Source organism: Mustela putorius, unplaced genomic scaffold (assembly GCF_011764305.1).
Source record: "Mustela putorius furo isolate JIRA1106 unplaced genomic scaffold, ASM1176430v1.1 tig00000450_pilon_pilon_pilon, whole genome shotgun sequence".
Classification (NCBI taxonomy): Eukaryota; Metazoa; Chordata; class Mammalia; order Carnivora; family Mustelidae; genus Mustela; species Mustela putorius.
In genome coordinates, this window is record NW_025421385.1 from 4,958,667 (window position 1) to 4,976,711 (window position 18,045).

Genomic DNA, 18,045 nt, shown 5'->3' on the forward strand with positions numbered 1-18,045 from the left:
AAGACAGAAGGTTTAAATGGGTATTTCACCAGAGAAGAAACACGAATTGTCAAGAAGAACATGGAAAGATGCTTGAGATCATTTGTCTCTGGAGAAATAAAATGAAACTTACAACAGGCGAAAGGATAAACTGGTTTATCTATTCAATGAAATACTAATTATCAACAAAAAGGTAGAGACCACTGATCTATGCAACAGTACAGAGGAACTTCAAAAGACTTTCACACCATGTTACATGAAAAAAGGCAGGCATAAAAATTTTTTCATTTATATGAAATATAATAAACGCGACACTGGGTCCAATAAAGTTGAACTCATACAACTGAAGAGTAGAACAGTGGCTGCAAAGAGCTGGGGGGTGGAAGAAATGAGGAGCTGTTCACCAACGGGTACAAACCTTCAGCAGTAGGTCTACAGAACTTAAGTACAGCATGGTGACTGCCATTAACTTTACTATTTACTTATAATTTGCTGAGAGGAGATCTTAAGTGTTCTGACCACACACACACAAAAATAAATATGAGGTGGGTGAGGGATGTGTTATAATCATTCTGATAACCATTTCACTATGTATACGTATATTGAATCATCATGCACACTTTTAAAAAAATCACACTGTACAACCTAAATATATGTCATTTTTATTGGTTAATCATATGTCAATAAAGTTGGGGAAAATTTTGAGATCATTAAAAGGGGGTGGGGGGACACCTGGGTGGCTCAGTGGGTTAAGCCGCTGCCTTCGGCTCAGGTCATGATCTCAGGGTCCTGGGATCGAGTCCCGCATTGGGCTCTCTGCTCAGCAGGGAGCCTGCTTCCTCCTCTCTCTCTCTGCCTGCCTCTGCCTACTTGTGGTCTCTCTCTGTCAAATAAATAAATAAAATCTTAAAAAAAAAAAAATCTTTAAAAAAAAAAAGGGGGGTGGGGGGTGGGGGGAACTAACCCCAGTGGCAGCGAGAGGAAGTAGTAAATTGATGCAGCGGGTGAAGGAAATCGTGACTGTGGTATACAGTTTTCGAAACCCTTAACTGTATACTTCAAATGAATGTGTTTTAATTTATGTGTAATAAGAAATGGGGGAAAAAAAAACCCTTAAGTTCCTTTCCTTCGAGTCTTCAAAATGATTATTCCTCAGCATTGAAAAACAGCTCAACTGTATTTAAATTGGACCCATGAGTTGCCGTATTATTTCTTAAGCATGTATCTCTAGAACACTAGATGGGAATGCACTCCCAGCAAAAAAAAAAAAAAAAAAAAAAGATGGTCCATTAAATTTGGAAATGGTTCCTACCAGTGCTTCACAATACTTACTAGCATATTAAAGGCTTTCTTTACCTAGAATACCTATGAAAAGTGTCTCATGGAATACAGTTACGGAAAATGGCACTGCCCTGCATATTAAGGATCTTGCCTTAAGTAATTTTCTGTATCCTAATGCCATAGAACACGGTCAACCTGTTAGAAGTATTAGTTAATCTGAAAAGAATACTAGGACAGCTGCACTTGGACAGCCAACTATTACCTCAAACTTATGAGGTACAAAACTGAGCTCCTGATAATCTCTTCAAAGTCTGTTCCTACGCAGTCTTCTTTATCAAGGTCATACCGATACATCCTTCCAGTTCTTCTGTCTACAATCCTTGCTTTCTAACATCCCAAAGATAATCCATTAGCAAAACTGCAAGCTTCACTTTAAAAATATGCTCAGAATCAGACCATGCTTCACTTCTATAGCTATCTTGGCCCAACTCATCACTACCTCTCATGCGGATTAATTCAACAGTCCATGAATTGGCAAACTTTTTCTGTACGAGACACAATAAATGCCTTTTCTGGGTATGTGATCTCTACTGCAGTTACTCAACTTACTACTGAAGTGCAAAAGCAGCCAGAGACAATATACTAATGAGTAAGCATGGCTGTGTTTCAACAAAAATTTATTTAATTGTGATATGCTAGTCACCGTACATCATTAGTTTTTGATGTGGTGTTCCAAGATTCACTGTTCGACACCCAGTGCTCCAGGCAATCCGTGCCCTCCTTAATACCCACCACCACCCATCCCTCCACCCTCTCCCCTCTAAAACCCTCAGTTTGTTTCTCAAGAGTCCACAGTCTTTCATGATTTCTCTCCCCTCCAATTTCTCCTCCTTGACTTTTCCTTCCTTTTCCTAGTGTCCTCCATTTATTCCTTATGTTCCACAAGTAAGTAAAACCATATGATAACTGACTTCCTCTACTTGACTTATGTCACTCAGCATAATCTTCTCCAGTCCCATCCATATTGATGCAGAAGTTGGATATTCATCCTTTCTGATGGCTGAGTAATATTCCATTGTATATACGGACCACATCTTCTTTATCCATTCATCTGCTGAAGGGCATCTCAGCTCTTTCCACAGTTTGGCTATTGGGGAACTGCTGCTATTAACACTGGGGTACATATGGCCCTTCTTTTCACTATATCTGTATCTTTGGGGTAAATACCCAGGCATGCAATTGCTGGGTCATAGGTAGCTCTATTTTAAATTTTTAGAGGAATCTCCACACTGTTTTCCAAAGCGGCTGCAACAACTTGCATTCCCAACAGTCAAGGAAACTTTTAAATGGATAATAAAAATTGAATTTCATACAATTTTCACATTTCATAAAGTATTCTCCTTCTGGTTTCCCCCAGCTGTTAAAAAATACAAACACCATTCTTAGCTCATGCATTACTCAAATGCAGGTGGGAGGATGGATTTGGCCCACGGGCCAAAATTTGCAGGCTCCCGTGAGAGCTTCCTTTCTTCTACTCCTTTACTCTTTCCTTTAACACAGCAGGTCAAGTAATCTTGAAATTTACTAATCAGATATTGTCATTTCCTCTCTCTTCAAAGCCTTCCAATGGTCTTACCCATCCCACACTAAAAGCTTGAATCCTTAAAATAGTAGACAATAACTAATCTATGACCTATGCTCATGTCCTAATACGTACATGAGCATATCAAAACCAAATTAATTATGAACAAGTTTACTGTTTTAAAAAAGGCAAAAATCAACGGAAATTTATAACATATTACAGTATCACTATAGTAATTATAAAGGAAAATGAAAACATCTGATGACAGAATTGGTAAATGAGTAATTTAACACACAAGCTTTCTCTAAGAATCAAATATATGTTAAAGTGATTTGAAAATATGTAAGGTAAGAAGTCATTATTTCATAGTTCACAGAATCCTATCTACTTATATATGCATATTAGGTAAATCCGAAGACTTTAAGAAGAAATTCAGCCAAGAAATTTAATAGTCCAGTTTACTTTGAAGGGATCATAGAAAAAGTGAGAATTTACAATGTGTGTAAGAATAAGCATTAAAATGCCACCTGAAGAAAGCTTCCTAATTATAATAAAGAAGTTCAACATATGTTTAAAACCCTAAGGTTTACATATGTAAGAACTAAATAATCTACTTAAAATATAATTTAACTACAAAATAATAACTCATCATAAAGGCTATATTAAATTAGTAACTTATCACACAATTTCAGTTGAAGATCCAAAAATTTGTAGAAAAGCAAGTAATAGTGCCACTTTGCAGTAAGTTCTACCACCAAACAAAAACAATCAACAACCTGTCTTAAATAAATATTAAGCAAAAATTAGTAAATTAACCATATGTAAAATTCCATATCAAGAACACTAGTTTTTTTCCCTATTCAGTTAACTTATATAATAAAACATTATATAAAACCAGAAATCCCAAATCCCTAAATAATCCCATAACACTAATTTCCTTATAGTGTATACTTAAAATAAGAAGGATATCACTGTATTAAAGCATGTCACAACACACAGTTCCTTCCTATAAAACCCTTCCTTAACATTCTACCTACACATTTAGCAAAATTCTACTAGTCAGTCTGAGGATCTCCGCATAATCATTGTAGAAAAAGTGATTTATTTTTTCTTTGCTCCTGTCATTTCCTCTGACTCCATCCTTGTACTTCAAAGTTTTTTCTCCCATTTACAAAATAACTTAGAAAGAAAAGAATAATATATGTGGAAATTAAAATTTATAGTCACATGGAGCTTTCCAAAATCCTAAAATTATTTCATTAACATTTTTCTTCTTTGACTTTGTGTGTTTTCACAACCACCTGTTTACAAATGAGCCCCCCACGCCACACAACAGTTTCATACCAAATAGCAGCTCCCCTGAAGCCAATATGGAGCTTGAATTTTAATCTAATTGAAAGGGCAAGTCACGTCTTTAATAAGATTTACGGATGTTTTCAAAATCACTCTTTCTAACTTATGAGAGAATTAAACGGAGTAAAACTACCAGTGGGGAGAAAGATTACTTCAAATGGGTGGCAGGAATACATGTGCTTAAGAAATACTCTGAAGGTAGATTTATATTTGTATTTATTTATATACCTATTTTTATATTTATATATATAGATATATATTTTATACAAAAAATGTATTTATGTTATAGTCCGCAAAATTAGGACACTTCTATAATCTTTTTATCAGTGAGTATAGTTTAAATTTTCACAAAATGTCACATTGTAATTTTAACAGCATACTGAAGACCTCAAAAATCTGAAGGAGTATAGTTCAGGTTTGTGAAAGTGAGGATTCAAACAACAGAACAGACTAAAAATAAAAAGATATATAGTAGATATTTAGTGGTAACAGACTTACACTTGTCAGATAAAAACTTTATATATAACGAGAGAAATTATTCTTCCCCAATTATGCACGGTTTGATTTGTGATTTAAGAAACAAAAGAGATTTAAATAAACTGACCACCAAAATCAAAGAAACATCTGAAATAAAAATGGTATTTTTCCAAAGTAAACAAGTTCCCTAGGTAAAATGCTATCAGATTCTACTAATGAATTAAGTATGAGTCATCTCAACTCTTTACCTTTGCAATGAAATAAGAATTAAAAAAAAAAAATTACCAAGTACTCTAATGATACTAAGATTTCTCTGAGTCCATGTGCTTTTCACAAAAATTGAGGGGGGGTGGTGAGGACCTACTTCATAAGGTTGTTTTGAAACCCAATTTGAATTTGAAGGGTTTGAACCCTTTAGTAAATCCTGGTTTACTGAACAGTTAGTTACATGTAGTGTTATGTGAATTAATGGGGACACATTAAAATCACCCAAATCTTTGGAAAATTCGAACCCTGTCACACTGAGTATAGGTACAGTCTTTACCCAGACTTATTAAATCTTAGAAATCAGCAGATGCGGGATACAAATCAATTATTTATTACATTTCATTATGAAAGTTCAGATAAAGCAGAAAGTCTCTCCTCTCCATTTCCTTCCTCCCCCGGGTCCCTCAAGCCAGGGATAGATCTTTTGCTATATGACATTAAACAAAATGGGCAAAAAAAACCCCACATTAAAATACATGCAACTCTTACTACATCTATTTCTTCCCAAGAATCAACTTAGTCTACATGGTTAGGTAAGAAACATTTATACTGAAATAACACAAAGACAATTCCATACTTTAGCTACAGATTTATTGTGAATAAAAATGTAATCAGAATCATATTCTCCATAGAAACAATAGGAAACTAGGGACTGCGTATTCCTATTCAAGATATGAACATAAAGGTAAAAACACATACATTTTGTTAGAAAAATATCTGTAATATCACACAGCCACTTAATATAAAAACTTTAAAACCAAACATTTATAAGAACCATGAGAATTATTCTATTCACATTTTTTAAACTACTAGGAGAGCAAAGATTTAGGACTTTGGTCAATACCCAGGATTCAGACTGTGCTGGGAAATAGTCACTTTCATGTAAACTGGCAGGAAAGTAAATTGGTAAATATTTTCTTGAAGGCAATTTATGAATTATGTATTAAAATTTTAAACGCCTGGGTGATTCAGTTGGTTAGGCATCTGCTTTTGGTTCAAGTTGTCATCTCAGGTCCTGGGATGGAGCCCTGCATCAGGCTCTCTGTTCAGCGGGGAGTCTGTTTCTCCCTCTCCCTCTGCCCTGCCTCCCCCACATAGTACCCTATCTCTCAAATAAATAAAATCTTTAAAAAAAAAAATTTAAATGCACTTACCCTTTAACCTAATAATGCTACTTCAAGAGATTTATCCTACAAGTATATGCACAAGTTAAGTACCCTTCTTGCCAAATTTATGCAGCATCTTCTCAACGAAGAGAAGGAAATGGTTTACTGCTGGACATTCTGCTATTGTATGTTTAGGGAGGTGCCCTCAAAAGACCCAAGGAGCCAGTGTGGAGTGGGAAGCTGATATAGCATGGAGAAAAAGATGACAGACAGTGAAGCAATAAAAGAACTGCAAGGCCAACAGTACTGAAAGAATCATTTACGTAAATGATAGACTCTTAGGTGAAAAAATTCCAGCTCCTTTTCCTCTTGTCCCCCAGTTTCTTGAACCCAAACCTATTAGGCTTTTTAAACCCAACAAACTGGGGGGCTCAGTCGTCTGCCTTCAGCTGGGGTCACGATCCCAGTGTCCTGGGATCAAGCCCGCATCAGGCTCCCTGCTCAGAAGGAAGCCTGCTTCTCCCTCTCCCACTCTTCCTGCTTGTGTTCTCTCCCTCTCTCGCTGTGTCTCTCTCTGTCAAATAAATAGGAAAAAAAAAAAAAAAGGATATAAAGCCAACATTCAAGGAAAAAAAAAATCAATCAGTGAGATCACCAATGACCACTACTTGCCAAATCCAGTGATTAACTCCCAATTCTTATCTTAAATGAACAACCTTCAGCAACAAACTCCTTCACCTTGCTTCTAGGACTCCACGTTCCTGGTTTTCCTTCAACCTCAACAGCTCCTCTCCCGTCTCCTTTGCTAGATCCTCCTCTTTTCCTAATCTCTCTATGGTGAAGTACCAGGAGCTGAGTCCCCAGCCTATTCTTCACCTTTATCCAATTCTTAGATGACAGCATCTAGCCTCCTGGCTCTAAAAGCTTTTGGTATGATGACAACCTCAAAACTGACATGTTCTAGTCCCATCTTCTCAACCTGACTGTTTAACCAAACACCCATTTAACATTCGGGATCTCAATGTTTACATTTCCCAACCCAATTTCTTGACTTCCCTCTCAAACCTGCTCCCCTAACAGTATAAACAGGAAACAAATCCAATTGCTCAGGGTAAAAACCTTGAAGTCTTCACACATACACAACACCCAATCCACTGAAATTCCTGCTAGCTTTACCCTGAAAATAAACCTCCAATCTACTACCACTCAGCCCCTTCAATACTAGTCCATGGCACTTTTACCTCATTTATGAAATACAAATGCTTGTGCCTTTGTATCTCTACTTTCTCCATCACCCTCAAAGTGTGTTCTCTATTCAGAATGATCCTTGAAAATACAAATTAGACTATGTTATTCCTCTCTTAAACTCCTCCAAATAGCTTCTCATGTCAGACTAAAATCTAATATTCTTATCATGGCCTAAAGGCCTCTGTAACCTGCCATCTCCCCCACTTCCTCCTATCCTCCTACCTGTTCCCTAAGCTCCTCACTGGATCCCTATGACACACCTCAAAAATATCTCTGGGTTATCACACTTTTGTTCTCTTTGCTTGGAAACCCCTTGGATATCCAAATGATTGCACTGTATTTCAATCAGGTTGTTTCCCAAATGTCACCTTGAAGAGGCATTCTCTAATTATCTCATACAAAATAGTACTTCCTTAATCCACAGCTCTTGATTTCTTGCTTTATTTTCCTTCACATTTTAGCACAACCTAATATAGTTTATATTTATTTTTGCTTATTGTCTGTAATCCAAGCTGCCCCATCCCCCCCACCAGAAGGTAAGCTTCAAGATGGTAGATACTTTGTTAGTCAGCTTTATTTTACTCTGTATCTTCAACAGCTGACACAGTAAATGCACTCAATGAACAATTACTGAATGAATTCAAAGGCCCAGAAGTGAGAAAACTAAAGTTTCAAGAAATCAAATAAATACAGAATGGTTCAATCTATGGGTATAGTGTGGCATGTGTGTGTGTGTACTTTATGTTTGGGGGGAGAGTGAAAAATGAAGCCTGAAAGATAACCTATGACAAATCATGAAGCAACTGTAAAGCCATGTTAAAGAATTCTCCATTCTCCTCTTGGAGTGAGAAGGAACCAACAAGAGGCTTTTTTAAGCATGGGAAGGTTATGAACAGACTGCAATGTTTGTGGGTCCCAAACTGCAAGCATGGATTCTGGATCTGGGGTTTTGGGTAACTCTAGCTTGAAACAAAGGTAAGGAAAATGAAAACAAAAGGACATGGGCACATTTGAGGGATACAGGAAGTTAACGTGACTGAATCTGGTGTTTTTCTGGACACCTGATAACACCTAGAGATTCCAAGTCATATGCAGAATATTGAAGAAACAGGAAAGGCAAAAGTTCCTGTTAATGGACATGTTAAGTAAGCACTGAGAGTGAATGGTCAACAGAATTTTGAGTATCACTATTCTCAAGATAAATTCTGAGACATGAAAACCACAGAAATGCTGAAAAAAGTTTTCATGTAATATAAGAATAAATTAAGTAAGATCTATTGGCAGCTCACTGGAGGGACACGCAGGTGAGACAAAATGCTGATTAAGAAATGTACTATCTTTTATGTAGTGATTCTGACAGCCCTTTGAACCAACTGAGCTGGGGCAATAATTTTTTTCTGCAATTCTGAACCTAATAAGAGGACATCTTAAATAATACATTCCAAAACAAATGCTAGTCTCCACTTCCCTTTTTAACTTTTACATGAACAGGAAAAAATAAATCAGAATTAACCAATTTATATGCGAATTTATATGTGAATTCTTTTCAGAAGATCAAGATGAGTCCACATTTTCAATCCAAAACTACTGTTCTGAAAATATTTAAGCAACAATAAACTAAAGGGTTTTGTAAGGAGCTTCACAGTGATTTTTTTTTTATAAGGGTCAAACCAATTTACTTAAAAAGAATAATGAATTCAGAAGGAACTTGTATTTTTCTCCAATTCTGAATTAATGCATTCATTTTATAATCAGCACTTGGAAAGAACAGTATGCAAACATATACAATCATAAAACAGTAATATTGAGACAGCATCAAGAAGCCACAGCAAGCTTTAATGAAACAGTTATGTGGTAGGCAATATGCCAAGCATGCTCCGTGTATTACCTAACTTCACAATAACCACATGAGAGTTCAGTGAAGTTCCAATCTCAGAGACGAGAAAAGGGAGACAGACAGAAAGAGCCACAAAGACGGGATTCAAATCCAGAAGTCAGCTCTCAAATATGATGTATTCTGTCTCCCAACAACTTAAAAGTAAAAACCTAAATCACTTGATAGTTCAGGACTATAAAGCTTCTCTTTTGTTTAAACCTCTGCTTATTAGGGCACCATCACTAGAAATGTACAGTAATGTTGAGTTTAATGAAAACAAATTCTCAAGCATAGGAGCCATGTTACAATAAGCATAGCTGACAAAATGGTAAGATTAAGAAATTGCTACAAGGTTAAATCACTTTATTGAACCCATACCTGCAAGTATTTTTAGTCTAAAATTTGTAATTCTAAGAAAGTTTTATTCCTTCAGAGGTGGTGATAACAATCCTAAAAGTACTTCCATAGGAGATAGATTTATCATCAAAAGTGCTCTTTTCCTTTAAAATATAAATTGTATGAATTTTTTAAAAAGCTTCTGCCATTTTTTATCTACTACTACTTATTCTGTTGTCTATTCAAAGACAACTTTAAAACCAAAACGGTCCTTTTGAAGTCATTTACTACAATTCTCATTCCGTAAACAAGGAAACAGAAATATACGAACTTTCTGAAAGACATATAGCTAGTTACTAACACCGCTTCTAAAATGATGCTCTTTCCCAGGTTAATAACTTTAAGAACTAAAGTAGTTCACAGAATGGCTGGAATAAAATAATAGGTCAGGAAGAGTTTTAATTATCAGACAACTGATCTATTTGCTATATTAGGTCACCTTAAGTACTTAGTATTAGTGAGCTGAGCATATTCAGTGATATAGAGCAATAAGTAATATTAGATAACTTTCTGATCATGGAACTAATAGTCCAATATACTTAGAAAAATGCCCTTTTCCATATAGCTTTTCAAAACTGCACAATTATTAAGGAAAAGGAGGAAGACTATATGGTTTAATAGTATACAACTAAGTATTTTAGTTCATAATTAAACCTGTTTGTTTATAAGACCTATTGAACAAAATTTAAATGAAATGTTTTTCTTCCAAGTAGTTAATTTTATCCAGTAAATGGAAAATGTTTATAGCCTGTAAATTTATTTACAGAACAGATTATCTAGGGAATAAAGAACAACTGACACCATACTCATTTATGTAAATGTCAATAAATTTTTGTTTGATAGAATATTAAAAGTATTCCTAGTTTTTTCAACAGAAAATTAGGGTCCACACTCGTATCATTTTTACCAAAATACACACACACACACATTTTAAATGCCTTTGAAAATAGTAACTTATTTTTCATTTTCCATTGAAAAAGATAATACCCTGGAATTGAGTGCAATCATCATGTCTAAATGAGGAGTTACTAAAGGGTTATGTAATAATGAGGAAAAGATCAAAAGGAGGGGGGTGGGGGGAGGGAAACAGAGGATGTAAAGGGAGAGGATAACAACAAAGGCGTTTGGGTCACTTCTTTATGAGAAGTCACCCCCCAAAATTACTTTCGGTGTTTAATCTAAGATCCCTAAATATGAACTTTAATACTTTCAGTATCTTAGAAAAAACAGTTGACGTGTGAAAAGTGCTCAGAATGGTATCTGATGCTTCAGCAAAAGTTAGCTCTTATTTCTCTAAAAGAAAATTTTATCATAAATTTTATCGTAACATGGGAAAATTTCACTATGGATCATGAATCTTTCTATTGGAGAGACAATGATGCCAGGCAGGTACTTGGAACCCACAGGCAACTCAAACAATGTGCTCCTACTAACACAGGCCCTTGGAACCCACAGCCAACTCAAACAATGTGCTCCTACTAACACAGGCCCTCCAACGTAAATACTAGTTGTTCAGACTTTTCTGTATACTCATTACCTGCTTAGAGTGAGAAACTGCTTCCCCCTCAATAAATAAATAAATAAATAAATAAATAATAAAAGCTTTCATCACCTTGATAATGGACCTTTCTTACCCTATACCAGAGTGATGCAATAAAAAGACTACCTTTGAGAAGTAGGACGCTAACGGAGTTTGTTCCCCTCTCAACATTTCCTTCCCCCAAAGTAAACAGGCTTTCCCACTTTAGGATTTGAGCAATGTCTTTGTTTGCCCACTACAGTGTAGTAAATGAGTTTAAAATTATTTTTATGTTTTGTGGTTAAATGAAATTTCTAAAAAATAAATAACCTTTTCTTTATTAATATAAACATTACAGTAATTTTAAAAAATTATATGGAAAAAGGGGTTGGGCCCCAAGATTTGGAAATTACTACTTACTGCAGGTACCAGTAATTTCTTCACTTCCTCAACGGCTCTCTTCAGTTTGATTTCTGCTCTGTTTTGAGCATCTTCCACAGTGATCAGTACATGTAAATCTTCATTGAGATGCTCCCAATTAGGCTTGCCTCTGTTCTGCTCCTCCTAAAAAATTTACAAAACACATTACTGATTTTTCTTCTCCAAGAGAGTTTATCTTTCATAATACTAACCTGTTGCCTATTATTTAGGCTATGTTTGATCATTCTGCTATGATGACATTATAAACCTTTTTAATTATTTTCCTCATAAAAAGGCTGGGTGTGAGACTGTGGGGTCAAATGACTGTGAATTCAACAAATATTTATTGAACACCTACATGTGCCAAGCATGGAACTTGATGCTAAACTAAAGATACAATAGTAATAAACAAGACTATCAGATCCCCTGCAGTGTTCATATGTACTAAGAAACTTAAGGAGTCATCCTTGGGTGATCATGAAAAGCATATTATTTTTTCCATATTTTATTTATGGGGTAAACAGGTCATGAACGCTAACTTATGTCAGCTGTCAAGGTCACATAGCTAAGAACATGTCAATTTAGGAGCTGAACCAACATTTTCATTCTCAAATTCAGTGATCTCTCCATTTCTGTACAACTACTTTTAATAACACTGGCTGAATCCAAGATTAGGACAAGTATTTTGCACATAGACATTACTGTGTAAGAGAAATTCTGCTTAAGTGTATCAAGTAGTAATTATGGAAACATTTCATTATAATCACTACAAGAAATATATGTTTTCAACAGACCTTGCATTAGAAACAGTGAACTATAAGGTCACTTATTTTTATCAACTCAAAAATGCTAGTGTAATAGAAACATCAATGTTTCATTTCCTTGATGTCTTCATATCACTTAGTGAGGGATACCCCAGTTTGGAAACACAGTCAAGCTACAGGGAGGTTTTGAAGTAGGGTTGGCTACATTTTCCTTTCAGAATTTCAGAATTACTTCTTGTTTTTTGTTTTAGATATAATACATAAACACATAAATTATATATATTATATACACATAAGTAATATATAATTTGTAACTAATTTTTAAAAATAAAAAATAAGAATATAAATTTATAAATAAGTAAAAATAAAGTATGTATGAAAGTACCTGGCTTAGTGCAAGATACCATATATAAGTAACAGATAGTAAGTCTGGTTGTACTTTTCTCTTCAATGTCACTATTTACTAAATTGTGAGATTCTGGGATGGAGTAACTGGGTGATGGACATTAAGGAGGGCAAGCGGATATAATGAGCACTGGGTATTATATGCAACTGATGAATCCCTGAACTCCACCTCTGAAACTAATACTATACTGTATGTTAATTAATTGGATTTAAATAAAATAAATTTAAAAAAATAAAATGTGAGATTCCAATCAAAGGAGATAAAAACTGGCATAAAACTTACATGTTTGCAGAGCTCATGCTAGGGAAAATATATGGACCTTAGCCAATAAGGATGGAAATATAGTTTATGGTCAAGTATTATGTTTCCCCTGTTTTTCTCTGTTAATATTATCCTAATGTTTGCTAATCTGAATGGTGCCCAAGAAAAATAGAGATCCCATTAATAAATGATGTGAATAAAAATTAAATTATCAATAAAATTTATTTTTCACTTTAAGTTTTTTTTGATATAAGTACTAATGAGGTTGTTTGGAAGTAACTATTTAATAAAAATCTTATTAAGTGTTTCCTTTTGCTTAGGGGACAGACACCATGAAAAAATAAGAAACTAGGGCATCAATAAGTTAAAATTTGACAACCTTAGGGTTCTCTGTATGCCAAAGAACGTAAAATGTATATACACATACCTCTACTGTGGCAAGAAAATCAATTTTTAAATACGGATTTTAATTTTTATTAAAATGTTAATTTTCTTTTCCACCAGAATTTGTATTTTTTTTATTTTGGTAGACAGACCTAATAAAATGACTTATATTTTTTGATGAACCTAAAAAAGTATGCCTATATTCATGAATAAGGGACTTCTGCTTCCAGCCAAGATAAAAATAACATGAACAAGACTCTCTCTCCTGCCTGAAATAACAACAACAAAAACCAACAACAACAAAAAAAGCAAAACATAAGAAATGCCAGGTCTCAAGCCTGTGAATATCAGGTAATGAAGACAATGAGGCTGAGAGATGGCAAATCAATGAAGTCGACCCCAGGATTACCTCAGCTCTCTAGCGTGGGAGTCTCCAAGGCTGCAGCCCAGGGAACAGTGCCAGCTGCCTTTCAGGGTTAGCCTGACTAACCTAAAGATCCAGGAAGACCAACTCACTAGAGTTCAGAGAAGAGGCCTAGAAGGAACTCTACTGATTGAATTCACTCTTGAACACTAGTCAGTGCACGTGTGGGAGAGAAGATACCAGAGGCTGGTATCAGCCACAGGATTCAAGGCTGAAGCGCTGGGTCCTCACAGACAGCAGACTGGAAGACTTCACAATTCACAGACATTGGGTAAAATGAACAGAAGGTCTTGCCTCAGTAATGCGAAGTAATTAAACCTGGTCTGACCATGTTCTGGTACCACCTAAAGAAATCTTAAAAGCAAGGCCTAAAAGGATGAAAAGTGTTTCTAACTGTCCCAGAACAAAGGCCAAGAACACTTAAAAGAATAGTAAACATCCACCCAAAAAGGTAAAAGTAACACTATTTGGCATCTAATCAGATACTGACAGGCATGCAAAGAAGCAGGAAAATGTAACATAAGTAAGAAGAAAAACCAATCATCAAACTAACCTAGAATTGTTGTAATTAGTAGACAAAGACACTAAAAGCTAGTGTATGTGTGCACGCATGTGTGCGCACATGCACATGTGAGACACGAGTACAGATACTAATATAGATATTAATACAATGATAACTGAGGAACATTAGTAATTCAAAAATTTAGAAAGATGTAAAAATAAAAACTAAAACCATAAATGACTGACCAGAGAAACCTTTATACATGGAAAGACAAAAAGTCAAAGGATTTGAAAAGGAAGAGGTATTATTTGCATCACAGGAACAGGGAATAAAGTTAAAGTATAATCTGACATTGTGCTTTACAATAATTTGTATTGTATTGAATAAATTTTTAAGTTTGAAAACATCTTGGTAAATGTATACTCTTAATTCAGTAACTGAAGTGCCAGTTAAAAACTGAAAATAAAAGAGAAGTTATACCTATCCTAATGTTGGCTTCAAAATGAAGGGTTTTGCTTAGTTTTAAAACACTTAGAAGAACAAAAACTTGTAGACAAAGATAAAGATGATGAAATTATTGTAATCATGTACTTTCACTCCCTCCTAAAATTCTAGAATACTATAGAGTTTAAAATGTACAAAACTCATAAGGAAGAAGAAAATGGGAAAGAATACAATTTAGAAACCACAAAGCGTATGGGCTAAGGAATCAGGGATTTAGCTAATCCCAAGTGAAAAGGAACCAACCCCAACCCCATGCCACCCCTTCCTATCCCCCAGGGAAAAAACTTGAGGCAATGGCAGCAACAGTAGTAGGGGTAAAGGTGGGTCTAAGACCAGAAGAAGACTTGCACTAAGGAGCAGCTGATAATCTCCACATCTCCTCTCCCCAGAGAGCTGGCATTCCTTAATTCCCAGCAAAAGACAAGAAATATATTCCTATAGAGTTTCACTTTATAGACTTTTTAAAAAAAGATTTTAACTTATTTATTTGAAAGAGAGAGAGAGACAGAGCATGAGCATGAGCAAGGGATAGGAGACAGAGTGTACAGGAAAGCAGACTCCCTACTGAGCAGGGAGCCTGATGCAGGGCTCAATCCCAGGACCCTGGGATCCTGACCTGAGCTGAAGGCAGACACTTAATGGACTGAGCCACCCAGTACCCCCAGATCAGGATTTTGAGGGTTAGTTCATGCGATCACTTATATACTGAAGACTGAGGCTTCTCCCCCACTCTGCATCTAGAGTGAAGGCAGTCAGCCCACAGATGAGGGGAGGGATACTGGAAGACCTTTCTCTGGGAGTCTGGCCAGCCCAACAAACAAACAAAAAATAACCCCAAGAAAGCAAATGCTGACCAGAGAGAAGAAAAATTTAAAACTTTGCAGAGCTAAAATAAGACACTGAATCCTTGAAACAGATAAAAGATGCTATTAAGAAAATTCAAAACGTAAAAAGGAACTTGAGAAACTAAAAATATGATAGTAGAAATGAAAAACTCGAGAGACTGGAAGATAAAAATTTAGAAACTCTCCCTCTAAGTAACAGCAAAGACACAGGTGGAAAATGGTGAAGATCAGTATAAAAATTAGAGGACTAGTTCAAGAGGTACAGAATCTAAAAGACCAATGTCTTACCAAGAAAAAGAAAATGGAATTAGAAAAATCATCAACACAATACATACTTTTAAAATGAAACGGAAGGATAAGAGCTTCCAAATGAAAAGGGCCCACGGTTTCTCACCACAATGGAAAAAGGATATGAAAACTAAAAAAAAAATCAACTATCAGCAACATAAGTACAAAAGATAGCAATAAGAAATAAATACCAAAGAATCTCCAGTGGGCAAGGGGGACGACCCATGTTTTCATCCTCAGACTTCAAAAAATGAACATTATCAAACTTGATTTTTAAAAAAAGGTTTTAGGGGCACCTAGGTGGCTCACTGGGTTAAAGCCTCTGCCTTCGGCTCAGGTCATGATCCCGGGGTCCAGGGATCGAGCCCTGCATCGGGCTCTATGCTCAGCAGGGAGCCTGCTTCCTTTCCTCTCTCTCTGCCTCTCTGCCTCCCTGTGATTTCTGTCTGTCAAAATAAATAAAATCTTAAAAAAAAAAAAAAGGTTTTAAAAGATCACTGTACCAAGAAGCCACATTTATCCAATTGTAGTCCATTCTAAACTCTAGTAGAGTTAAAGCAAAGTTCTTCAAAAGTGAGTTTTAAGCCTAATTATTATTCAATACAAACAACTTCTCCCTGTGTTCTTTTTCTGTTTCTCTAATGTATAAAAAGGCAATCTGGAATTGGCAAATACCATAGAAGTCAATAAAACCTATCCATAAATGTTCTCTTTCAGTTATAAAAAATAATAATAATAAATTATAGCACAATGAGACTACACACTTCTGTATCCAATACCTACATTAAGAATCTACTCCCTAGGGCTGCCTGGGTGGCTGAGTGGGTTAAAGCCTCTGCCTTCAGCTCAGGTCATGATCTCAGGGTCCTGGGATCGAGCCCTGCATCAGGCTCTCTGCTAGGCAGGGAGCCTGCTTCTTCCTCCCTCTCCTCTCTCTCTGCCTACTTGTGATCTCTGTCAAATAAATAAAATCTTAAAAAAAAAAAAAAAAAAAAAAAAAAAAAAAAAAAAAAAAAAAAAAGAATCTACTCCCTAAACTTCTCACTTCTATAAATAATTTGAGACAAAGAAAAGGTTGAAATGAAGCAGAGAGGAGGGATGGCAAAATAGATACAAAAATGATGTATCTCTTAGAAACTTGGGTCAAGGCATTGATTTCTTTCTACAGTTACATTTCAAATACTATACATATTTAAGGTTTTACTTATTTATTTGAGAGAGAAAGAGAGAAAGACTGACAAACAACAAGCACAAGCTAGGAGGGGGGTTAGAAGGAGAGAAGCAGACTCCCCAATGAGCAGGGAGCCCAGAACCCTGAGATCATGACCTGAGCCAAAGACAGATGCTTAACCGACTAGGACACCCAGCTGCCCCTCAAATATTTCAAGAGTCAACAGCAGAGACACAATGTAGAAAAAAAATAGCTCCTTATTACTCATGATTAAATGTCTGTTTTATAATCACTCAGAGCAATGTCTCATCATTTAAAGTGCCACCAAATTTAAGCAATATAGAAGAACAAGGATTTTTTTCCAGTTGACATAGTCCCAAATTTGCATTCCAGCGCAGTCATCCCTGCTTCGGATTCAACTGCCAACTTGACATGTGGATGTCACGGTCTCTAAAGCACTCAACATGTCTCACCTGGAGCTCATTCTCTCTCCTCTCCAAACTTGTCTACAAGGGGGTCTCAGTTATTGTTGATCCTAGTAAATGCAGATTTTAAACTTCAGGACAAAGACTAACTGGTGTTGTAGGAAAATCTTTGAAATGCAGTCAAAAGGTTATTTATGCCTCGAAAGAGAGAAGCTGCTATACATATACCTATTCACTCCACACAAATTTCAGGTGCAGTTTCGTGCTTATATTCATTCCATGCTGTAAATAAATTGGCCTATTCACAGACATGGAGTCTGGTACCTATAACTTCATGCAAGTCATCACGTATATCCAGAACGCCTTCTTTAGTATTTGCTTTTATTTATCTTTTGTTCTAAGTATCATACTGCAATTAATAATTACCTGTTCTAGCTTATTAGAAAGTTCCATCTTAGTTGAATACCAGAACCATGTCTCATTGACTTTTATAGTCTTGATAATATGTATATAACTGACATAAATTATCCTTATCTGGCCCTTAACAAGTATTTACTGAACAACTGA

General features: G+C 35.7%; 1 protein-coding gene across 8 annotated transcripts in view; it reads right to left on the reverse strand.

Moving 5' to 3' along the window:
- The window catches only part of QKI (QKI, KH domain containing RNA binding), a 160,396-nt gene that overhangs the window by 38,490 nt on the left and 103,861 nt on the right, over window positions 1-18,045 (reverse strand). For all 8 annotated transcript variants that reach the window (XR_006606790.1, XM_045080067.1, XM_045080066.1 and 5 more), the window contains exon 4: window positions 11,505-11,648. Coding sequence is in view for 7 of the 8 variants with exons in the window: in XM_045080067.1 (XP_044936002.1) it covers window positions 11,505-11,648 (144 nt within the window). In the remaining variant the exon portion in view is untranslated. The remainder of the gene's footprint in view (window positions 1-11,504; window positions 11,649-18,045) is intronic.